This window comes from Ctenocephalides felis, unplaced genomic scaffold, assembly GCF_003426905.1.
Source record: "Ctenocephalides felis isolate EL2017-DRISC unplaced genomic scaffold, ASM342690v1 CF-g0.4_SCAFFOLD_01170, whole genome shotgun sequence".
Lineage (NCBI taxonomy): Eukaryota > Metazoa > Arthropoda > Insecta > Siphonaptera > Pulicidae > Ctenocephalides > Ctenocephalides felis.
In genome coordinates this window covers 85,886,542-85,898,054 of record NW_020537324.1, presented here as the reverse complement: position 1 = coordinate 85,898,054, position 11,513 = coordinate 85,886,542, and the positions used below count along the sequence as shown (strand labels likewise).

At 30.4% G+C, this 11,513-nt stretch overlaps 1 protein-coding gene across 3 annotated transcripts; it reads left to right on the top strand.

Moving 5' to 3' along the window:
* The first annotated feature begins 728 nt into the window (after positions 1 to 728).
* On the top strand, positions 729 to 8,392 carry LOC113366565 (DEAD-box ATP-dependent RNA helicase 20-like). Of its 3 annotated transcripts, none has more exons than XM_026608193.1 (9): positions 729 to 847; positions 1,007 to 1,095; positions 1,367 to 1,965; positions 2,158 to 2,949; positions 3,275 to 3,433; positions 3,566 to 3,862; positions 3,985 to 4,095; positions 4,176 to 4,439; positions 5,098 to 8,392. In XM_026608193.1, the coding sequence occupies exons 2-9, from the start codon at positions 1,055 to 1,057 to the stop codon at positions 5,259 to 5,261; spliced, it is 2,427 nt and encodes an 808-aa protein (XP_026463978.1). In that variant the 5' UTR covers positions 729 to 847; positions 1,007 to 1,054; the 3' UTR covers positions 5,262 to 8,392. The 3 variants fall into 3 exon arrangements, with proteins under 3 accessions (XP_026463978.1, XP_026463979.1, XP_026463977.1); XM_026608194.1 differs by having other exon boundaries at positions 2,155 to 2,949; positions 3,644 to 3,862; XM_026608192.1 differs by having other exon boundaries at positions 2,155 to 2,949.
* Positions 8,393 to 11,513: the final 3,121 nt, after the last annotated feature.

Genomic DNA, 11,513 nt, shown 5'->3' with positions numbered 1-11,513 from the left:
CTTGTATTAATTAGTTTTTATTTAAAAAATTTAAAACAAAAACAAATCAACAGCAAATAATAATAGTATAATTATATTTTTAATTTATTCATATATATTGATTTGAATTATCTATTTTAGGGAATGGATATATAATCGGAAAGTCTTATTGGTCTGTTGGAACAAGATGATTGATGCAAGTTGTGTAATTGTGAAGAATCTGATGTTTTTTTTTTCATTTTGGATAATAAAATAGGATTATGATTTTATTTGCAAGGCTTTTAATTAGTTTAATTGTTTTGCAATATTAATTTACTTATGAATCAATGACATGATTTTACTAAAACCGTAAAAGGTCTATTGTGATACGAACATTTTATCATACTCTTATAAAATAGTTCAATAAGAATATTAGTAGGAAAAATTAAAATATGTTAATGATTTTATTTCAGGATCATCAAATGACATTAAAAATTTGTAATTATAACATCATTCTTTTTGCTTAGCAGTAATTCATCACAAAATCAAATACTAAACAGTTTTTTCTATAAAATTATAATAGAGTATTTGAAATTTATTATTATTGTGTTTGTGTGTTAATAATGTTTGGTTTTTCAAAGATTTTTAATATTTATGAAATTTGTGGTGCTAAACGATGTGAATCTTTTATTTGAATTTCGCGAAATTGTTCGATTTTCCCTCGTTCGGTTGGCACCTGTACAGCTGTCGCTAGCGCACCGATTGTTTCCCTAGATGGACGCTGCCCAGTGCTGCCAGTACGAGTAGGTTGCGGGCTCCGGGTCGCTGTTCGCCATTGCTGTCTGTTCTGCCATTATCGTTTTGTTCGGCGGTCCGGTTTATTAACAAGGTAATTAAATCTGCTGCACAATCAACTTGTTTATTACTTTCAGACGTCGTTTGTTTATTATTCATTTATCTCATGTCTTTACTTTGTGTTTCTCATCGTTTATTGTCACATTCGAGTGCTGGGCTCTGACAATCTAATGAGTTCCTCTTGTCTTTATAGGTCTTATTGATATTTGACATTCGAACTGGCAACAAAAAAGTTATAAAAATGCAATACAATAGTGTGTATAATAATCAGAACAATCATATGTAAGTATGATTTTTTTTATTTTTATTTCATTTTTTTTTATCGACACCTTTCGTCCGCCATTTTTTCAAGAATCTCATTGATGTCATCTTTTTTGTTTTTACGCAATACATCAACATACATACGGCTCGAACAAACAAAATGGTTTTGACATCTTTAAAAAAACACTGGTATATTATAAATTAATAAAATTTAATGGGTATCGCAATTCGGAGCAGATGTGGGAAGTACAAGGGAGGTCTTTGAAAGTCAACTTAAAATTTTTCGTTTAAGGTACAGACCACGTCCTGACTGCAACGAACAATACGGTAAGCAGACAAACTGCTGGACTCCACAGATGCCAAACGATTTTGGAGGTCCTAAAATGGATTACAGTAACAAAGATTTCGGTGGACCGAAAAGTTATACCAATAAAAGTCAGACGTTTATGGCTGGGTTAAAAAATGATTTTGGTGGACCCAAACTGCAGAGTATGAAAGCAAAAAATCCAGGTGAAAGTCTCAAAAAACCAGATTGGAGTCAAGCCAACATGCAGCCGTTTAGGAAGAACTTCTATGTACCACATGCAAAGAATAAAGACAGGACCAAGGAGGAAGTAGACAGATACAGGGAGGAGAAAGAAATCACAGTTAATGGCAATGATGTACCGAATCCAAATCAAGAGTTTGATGAAGGCAATTTCCCAGAATATATCATGAGGGAGATTCGAAAACAGAGTTTTGCTGAACCCACTGCGATACAGTCACAAGGGTGGCCAATTGCTTTGAGTGGACGGGATATGGTAGGAATTGCACAAACTGGTTCTGGAAAGACACTGGCCTACATGCTGCCCGCCGCTGTGCACATCAGCAACCAAGAACGTCTTCAGAGAGGTAATATTCATTTAAAATTAATTTCAATTTGAAATAGTATTGAATGTCATTTTGATTTTTTATATATTTGAACAAGTGTACATTTGAGCTTGCAAAATTTAGATTTTTTTGTATCATATATATTTTGGTAATATTTTAATATATTATCAATATTATTTTTGTGAATGAGGTTTTGTATTTTTCTTTAAGGAGATGGCCCCATTGCATTGGTACTTGCCCCCACTCGAGAATTAGCTCAACAAATTCAAACTGTTGCTCGTGACTTTGGTGCTTCAAATTCAATTCGCAACACTTGTATTTTTGGAGGATCTCCCAAAGGACCTCAAGCACGCGATTTGGAAAGAGGTGTTGAAATTGTCATAGCCACACCCGGTCGACTGATTGATTTCTTAGAGCGTGGAACCACAAATTTAAGAAGGTGTACTTATCTGGTGCTTGATGAAGCTGATAGAATGTTAGATATGGGTTTTGAACCTCAAATTCGTAAAATCATTGAGCAAATCAGGCCAGACAGACAAGTTTTGATGTGGTCTGCAACTTGGCCAAAAGAAGTTCAAGCTTTGGCAGAAGACTTCCTAAATGACTACATACAAATTAACATCGGTTCACTGAATCTTGCTGCTAATCACAACATCAGACAGATAATTGAGATCTGTGAAGAGTCTCAGAAAGAACAAAAATTGTCCAATTTGTTAAGAGAAATTATGACAGAACGTACAAACAAGATTATAATTTTTGTTGAAACCAAAAAGAAAGTAGATGATATAACAAAAACAATTAAAAGGGAGGGATATGCTGCAATTTGTATTCATGGTGATAAGTCACAAGGCGAGCGGGATCATGTGTTGAATGAATTCAGATGTGGAAAGTCTTCAATATTGGTCGCTACAGATGTTGCTGCTAGAGGTTTGGATGTAGAAGATGTGAAGTATGTTTTGAACTACGATTATCCCAATTCATCTGAGGATTACATCCATAGAATTGGTGAGTTATTATTAATAGTCACATTATCCTCTTCCTTATTATCCTATTCTTATTGAAAGGCATTATTTATATTTATGTAGAATTTTACTTTTTAAATCTTTCAGTTATTAAATTTTATTTAATTATTTGTTGATTTTTTATATAATTATAAATATCTCTCAACTCTAGTACTTAAATATTTAATATAATATTAATATTTCATTAATTACTACAATATATATTACTATAAAAATTCTCTTTTAAGTTGAATCCAAATATTTTTTTGAATATCTTGAATAATTGTATTGTTAGCAGATTTATTTTAATTTTGTTTGTCTTTAAATAGGTCGTACAGGTCGTTGTGATCAATCAGGAACTGCTTACACCTTCTTCACTCCTGGTAACAGCAGACAAGCTCGTGAGTTGGTAGCTGTTCTTGAAGAGGCAGGACAAAGTGTACCTCCAACACTCATGGAAATGGCCCGCACATCATTCAATGGAAAAGGTTAGTGCCTAAAGCCACCATCAAAAAATTTAGAACTCACTTTTTTAGTCACTATTTATTACTATTCCAAAGATTAAAATTCTTCATTCACAACTGAGTCCAATAGACTGGTTTTGTGGTTTTGTTTTCCAGGTTCTTCAAACCAAACAAAATCTAACTTTCACAAAAGGCAATTGCCACAATCGCAAACAAATAATTTTAATTCGCCAGGGCGCAACCGATGGCAGCAGAATAATAACCGTAACAAGGACAATGGAGCCATGATGATGGGAAAACCGATGAACAACCAGTGGATCAATCCAAGTCATCAGGAGTATCAACCCATGAGACCGGGAAGTGGTGCACCCAGGTTCAATAATCCAATGGGAAACCACATGCGCAATCCACACAACGGAGGAGGAATGGAGCATAATGGATATCAACCAAGAAGTAATAATAATAGTAAAATATCATTTTTCTAAAAAAAATTGCAAAATCTTGTAGACTATATCTAGTGAAAAATGAATTTAAAATCTGGATGAATGTTAAATTATACTTAATTTTTTTTTTAGATAATGGTTATCAGAAGAGCTATCACAACCAAAACATGAATGGAGCCGGTGGTTACCAGAGTAATGGTTACCAAAGCAATGGCTATCAGAATAATGGACCAAGAAATTATGGTAAGTCCAAACAAATGCTCAATATTATTAACATCCTTGTTCCAAGTATTTCTCTCTAATATTTCTTTTTTTTTCTCTAGGAAATCGTGGTTATAATCCATCAGGAGGACCAAACCCACGCTACAACCGTAACCAATCAAATGGCCAATCAAATTCCCAATTTGTAGCCAATGGTGGTGCTTCAGTTCCTCAGGGCCATGCCAGTCCACAGCCTGCAGCAGGCATGTATGGTATGCTAGCACCCGCTCCTGGCGTCGGAGCTCATCATGGACATCATGCTTATGTTATGGGTGCTCCCGGAGCTCCAGGTGCTGGAAGTGATGCAGGAATTCAGAGCATATTAAGTAAGCATTGTAATCGACTTATGTGTTGAGAAAAGAGCATGACACTTTTTTTTCTTTTATAGATTTGAGACTTTTTTTATACAAATTTAAGACTTTTGTTTTAATATAAATTCAAGACTTTTTTTATATAAATTCAACACGTTTTTTTATATAAATTCAACACGTTTTTTTATATAAATTCAACACGTTTTTTTATATAAATTCAACACGTTTTTTTATATAAATTCAACACGTTTTTTTATATAAATTCAAAACGTTTTTTTATATAAATTCAACACGTTTTTTTTATATAAATTCAACACGTTTTTTTATATAAATTCAACACGTTTTTTTATATAAATTCAACACGTTTTTTTTATATAAATTCAACACGTTTTTTTTTTACAAATTCAACACGTTTTTTTTATACAAATTCAACACGTTTTTTTATACAAATTCAACACGTTTTTTATACAAATCCAAGACCGTTTTTTTTTTTTTTAATATAAATTCAAGACTGTTTTTTTTTTTAATATAAATTCAAGACTTTTTTTTTTTAATATAAATTCAAGACTGTTTTTTTTTTTTTTAATATAAATTCAAGACTGTTTATTATATTTCCATAATTTTCTTGTCCAAGAAGAATATTAAAAGCAATCTTCTACCTTTTACCTTCCAGGCAACAAATTCTTCCAGACCGGTCGCGGTGCTCAGAGCAATCCCTGTGCCTTCCAATCAATGGCACCTCCATCAGTACCGTACGGTCAATTTGCTCCTGTCCAGCAAGCGGCCTATTACCACCAGTACACGGCTGCCCCTCCAACGGCCGCAGTTCAACAATAAGCAAGACAATTTGCTTATTTCACAAACAAGATAAGTGAAATAGTACTATAGAAAAACTAACAGCTAATTAATTGATGACTTGACAGTAAAATGGTTATTCCTGGTGACATTTACTTTTCAAACGGTAATTTTAATAAAAAAAAAACAAGGGCAGTTGCTGGTTGAATGAAACTGAAAATTATAATTAACATTAAATTAAATATCTTGATGAGATTTCATAAAAGTCGTCAAGATTTAAATTAAAGAAATTTGGAAGTTGATAATTATTTCTATCCAAGACAGAAGGCGGCAAATGGTGGTCCATCTGTGTGCCCCCAACCTACAACCTAAATTAAGTTTATATGTAATTTTTTGGAAATCTTTTCTAGTGTTTAGTGATGTTATTTGTTCGTTATCAATAAAACATTGCAACAAAATCGTACCAAAGGCGCACGATTTCAGTTTGTCAATGTCGATCGTTTCGGTTCAATTTAATAGTTTTCATTCTACTTATGTCATCGTGCGCTTTTATTGAGTTGTGTTTAGTCATCAAACGAAATTAGATTTATTTTTAGTTAGGACTGTCATTTTTTCAAGAACTTATTTTCACATTCCGACATTCTTTTTGCAAAATCTCCAACTGTAGCTGTTTGTCATATTGAACAGAAGGAGGACGGCTTGATTTATTATCTTTTTCGAAAATCGAGCGTCGTCTTTGAATAATTACGTATTTGTGTTTAATTTTTGGTTTTGATACAGATTTCTTAGTGTGTAAGGGTATATATATTATAAATATGAAATTCAAAACTTATTGTATATGTGTAGAAATTTAGTTTGTGTGTTGTATGCTGTTGAAATGCACGAAACTAATAGAAGGTGTAAAACGAGTAATGTTTTCATACATATAGCAGATAAATAATTTATTCAAATGTTTCTACAATAATCTGCTGCGTACGATTATTATAATTTTAGATCTAAGATTTTTCTTTTAAATCCTTTCCAAAAGAAAAAAACAGTTTTTAATCGCTAACTGTATTTGTGGTAGTCGAAAGCTTATCATTGCTAAGTTGAAGGTGAGATATTTTATATGTATACCGCGCGAATGCTGTGTATAAGGGGGATTTTTTGGGATAAGGGGCTTGAGGGGTAACACCACAGTAACAGACTCGAAAAGTTATTATTGAGCATTAAATGAAAAATTCGACAAGATTAATTGTTTTTAAACTTGTAATCTTTTTAACAGTGCATATGTCTCTTTTTTCTTCCCATTTAATAGTTTCATACTAGAGCATCCTTATTTTGGCTGTTAAAACCATGTTTGGACTTGAAAATTTAGACAATTTGTAAAATATTAATCTAATAATCTATAATAGTCTCTAATTAAGTTTTGACTTAATAAATTTACATAAATGCTTAATAATGACTTATTTTTGTGGATTTGAGAGACTAGAAGCTATCGTTTTTATTTACAATGAAACTTGTTAATATTAATTTTTTTACTGTGGTGTTACCCCTTAAATTTTCTCTAGCGAGTTGGTCGATACATAAGTTAAGTCGAATCTGGCTCTAGTTTTTAAATCGGTCGGATCAATGATAAATAAATAATATGAATGGTGTGTGTTGAGCAAATTTTATCATTTTCATATAGAGTGCTGGCTGAGATGTTTTTTATTCGAGAGAAAAATTCCAAATTTCATAGTATTTATATAACTGTAAGGATAAGATCATTTTATCCATGTTTAATTTTAAATTGAAGATAATTTATTTTGATGGGGGTGGACGAGAAATGTTATTGTAATGCTACGTTGCGGATCTATCTATCAAAAAGCTATATATTTATAAATAAAACCTAACATCATGTATGTGTTATCAATGAGACATCAAAAGGTTGCACCTATGACAAAGTTATTTGTCGTTTGTGCGTTTTGGAGGTTAGGTTTTATATGTAAATCTTTGATGGCACATCAAATTCATAGCTTTTTGACGAAGTTGGTCCCGTAACATGCGTTTCTATAACATTTTCTGTTTTATCCGAGAATCGAACCCATTGTTTGCATTTATGGTGTAGCATCACATTTTTATTTCAAAATTAAAATTTTATTCTTTCATAGTATATTTAAGTTGAGATCTGTTTTTGCAAATATTCTCTGCAGCGGATTTTCAACTTAAATTTGGCGTTGATATTGTGATGAGCGCTCTGATTCCTTTACTAAAACCATTATATTATATTATACTAAGTGAGTAATATCATTGATAAATAAATATAATAACGTTAAGCGTTTGGATACATTCTGTATATCCTCGTGTACTTAGCCTATCTACATATATATACGTATTTTCAGTCGCTTGAGCAGCCATTGAAAACTGAGTGAACGAAAGAAGTTCTCATCGTTAATGTAATAATCGATTAGATAACAGAAACTAATCTTGTTTTGGCTGTGAAAAGAAAATCTCTTTATTGCAACCTATATATGAATACATTTCTTAGTACTAAAGTATTTATTAGAGAGGATAAAAAAATTATTAAACGAGCATATGTTTTTATATACTCAAGTTTTGCCAAATGCTTTCCCCCGGGGCTCTCTTTAAGAATATTAAGGATTGAAAATGGAAAGTCAATTTAATTTTAAATAATTAATCCTTTACAATGCAATCAATTATATAAAGCAATTTGTGCACAGACAAAGTGCAAACGATATATAGGAGTTAATGAGAAGTTACAGAATTAGATTGTTTTTTGCACCTGTGCAAAATTTTGTAAACCTAAACTCGAGACCTTTACTAAAGGTCTTACTAAATCTGTGATATGTCATCTTGACTTTATATAAACGAGTTAACAAAACAAAAAGTGATTTATAAAGTTGTTAGCTTTGGTGGCAATCGAGGACTTTGATTGCTCAAAAATCATTTTCTGAAATATAGATTAGTAGTTGCATTACGAAACGTATATATATATAAATATTAAAAACAAAAATTAAAAGCATACAATGATAAATTATTGTGAGATTGATGAAAGTATCAAATGCGCGAGAAAGACTTAACCACATTTATTTTGTGTAGGAGGAAAAGGAAGACTTTTATATGATTTTTCCTGTTTTGTATATTAATTTATTAATCTGAACATATAATATAATATGCGATAGAAAACGAAATTCTTCTGAATGATTATTAATTAAAAACTTAGATTAAATATCGTAAAACGAGTATTGTCAAAATACAAGGGAAAGGTCGGTTTTAAAGGAAGACACATGCGGTGCAAATGGTACATTGTTGTTTTACTCGCGCCCCCCGGAGGCTCCGAGGAGGAGTCTTCAAGTGTGATTCTAAATATTGTCATTAGTAACATATATTTTTTTAATGCAAAACTTGTCTTGTCGCATATGAAAGTATATTTAATGATATGTGCGATAGAAACATTGTTGTTATATATCTTAAACCAAAACTATATATATATATGATTGATAAAAATATGTAATTTGTAGTAGTGAGCTGTAATATTTATAATTGCTAAGTCCGTTGTTAATTTATTATTGTTTGAAAATATCGTTCGGTTTTGACGTGCAATTTTGTGAATGTTAGAAAATTTTAATTGTACTTTAAATAATTTATAAATTAATTTTTGTTTCACCTTTAGGGCAGTGGTTTCCAACCCTTTGGCGCTCCCATAATCATAATTTTCTGGCAGTAACTTTTTTTTTTCTTGTTTTTTGGTTTGTTTCGCAACCCACAGGTTGGAAACTCCTTTTTAGTTTAACAGTGGTTTCCAATCTTCCTACACCGCGGTCCCTCATTTTTAAATTTTTGCGTTTTAATTTTTTTTTTTAATTTCTCCAGCAATATGATTTTATAAATTTTCAACTGATATATATTGTTTAAAAAAAAATATTAATAGAAAAAATGCTTTTATTTTGTAAAAATTGGCATTCTTTCTATCAATATTTTTTCTTGTATCTTCAATCTTATATTTTTATATATTTCTTTTTTTGGTTTGTATTCAAAAATAGTATTTTGGAAACAGTTTCAGCCTTCTGAAAACTGCCTTGCGCGCACCACAGATTGAAAAACACTGATTTAGACCTTTGTTTAATTTAAAGTATTTTTTTTTTTTAATTTTTTCTGGTTCATTGACACTGCTATTTTGCAAATACTAGCACCTTTCCTAAAACAGTCATACGCGCTCCACAGGTTGGGAAACACTGATTTAGATATTTAAAGTACAATATTTTTCACTTATTTATTTTTTATTTCATTAATATTTAGATCAATCAAAGCGCTACAAGTAAAGTGTGTCGATATTGATATATATAAAAAAAATCTTGTGATATTTTCTCTAACATATAAAACGAAATATTTTCATTAATTGAAAAATATTAAAATAAGACTGATATATTTTTGAGCTATTTTCTTTTTCTCTCAAAAAATTCGGGATTTTTTGCCAAAACGTGCAAAAGCTAAGAAAAAAATTGATAATATTTATTGTGATCTCGAAGACTTACTCCGACTACTAAATATATATATAAATTATATATTTATATTATTAAAAACTAAAAGATAGTACGTTTGCTATATTAGTTCGGCGGTAAGAAATATTTTTTTAATAGCTTGATGAAAACAAGAAAATATTAAATCGAGTGATTTTAAATATAAAAATATATATATAGAATTATATGACAACAAAAAATGAGTAATGTAGACGTCGTCGTGTTTTCGTTTCTTGTCATTTTATTTAACATTTCTTACGCTTATTACATATTGTTGTATATACATACATATATATATAAATTAATAGAAGTTTTATCGAAACGATATTGATGAAATGTGTCTTGTAAGTTTTTTTTTTTTTAATTACGAAAAAAACAAAAAATGTGTGAAACTGTGATTCCTGCCTTTCTCGTGTAAAACGGCGATGCTAGAAAATAGAAACATTAAGCGTTCTTTCCATTTAATTAAAAGTAATTACTAAAAAGCTGTACGAGTATTGCATTTTGGATCAGAAATATAGCTTAGTTGTAAAGCACACAAATCACACAAATTGATGATTTAATAATAATAAATACCGATTCAAGGGTTTTTTTTTTGTAAAGCTACATTTCTATCAAAAATCCATTACAACAATATGGCACATTGTCCGCGGTCTAAGAGTAAAAACAATATTTGCTTTAATAATTTTTTATAAGTCGTTTTTGTGATATCATCGGGTGAAGATTTTGACGAATTTATAACTGTAATTTAAAATAAATGGAAACAATTACAGTTACATGTTTATGAACACATGTACTTCATAAAACCCCATGTTAGCAACAAATTTAAGTCATTATCATATATAATGAAATTATCTTTTACAATTTTCATTTACCATTTACTCTTTTTGTACGAATTTCTTTTCCAATGGAATTAATCGAGTTTAGTAAAGAGCAATAGATTTAATGAAGTAAAAGTTAATGTTAAATTTATAAATATAAAAAAAACAATTACTCTTCTGTAAGTTTCCATCAAGGTGCATTTCTTGTATGTAATACAGTATTATAATAAACAATGGTTTAAAATTACATTCGGTTTGTTTTATTGATTTGTGTTTTACAGGTGAAAATTGTAATAGATTCATTAAGCCTGCTTAGAACACCTTTTGTAACATAAAAAATTTGTAAAGATTAATTGAGATTTTTTTCAGTTCTTCTATGGTAATAGATTCTTTGGTGTATAAGATGAACACATTAGGACTTTCTAGAACTCCCTTAGGTTTCTAGAACAGCCTTAGGGGTATATGTTTAGAGCACCTTTAGTAACCTGAAATATATAAAATATTAAAAAGTTAAAGGAAAGATTTTATAGGTACTTGTAAGGATCAACTAAACCTTTCGAGAACCTCCTTAGTAGGGTGTCTGCTTATCGAGTAGCTTTACTAATATTATTTCAGATTGCTCCTTTGAGGAAGATTTTAAAAGTACTTGAAATAATCTACTAATATTAAGCCTTTCTGAAATCACCTTAAAAGGGCCTGCTTGTACCCTGATATATTGTGAATTTCATAAGTTCTTTCAATGAAAATCTAATAGATTTTTGAAATGATCTTTTTGGGACCTTCAGAAGTCTCTTTAGAATGGTTTAGTTAATCACAAAGGTCAAAATGTAGCATTTTTGTAAGTTGTTCTAATGCATTCTTGAAAAGAGTTTTTGAGCCTTTCTGGAGCTTTAGGGATTTTCTAGAATAATTTAGTATGTATCGAGGTCAAAATTTGCAAGTTTTCTCATTAAAGGTCTTATTAATTGTTG

Bases quoted from the DNA above. Each gene is read 5' to 3' on its own strand.
- LOC113366565 (XM_026608192.1), top strand. From the start codon at position 1,055: ATGCAATACAATAGTGTGTATAATAATCAGAACAATCATAT. The intron at 1,966-2,154 runs GTAATATTCATT...TTTTTCTTTAAG, and splicing joins CCAAGAACGTCTTCAGAGAG to GAGATGGCCCCATTGCATTG. The intron at 4,096-4,175 runs GTAAGTCCAAAC...TTTTTTCTCTAG, and splicing joins TAATGGACCAAGAAATTATG to GAAATCGTGGTTATAATCCA.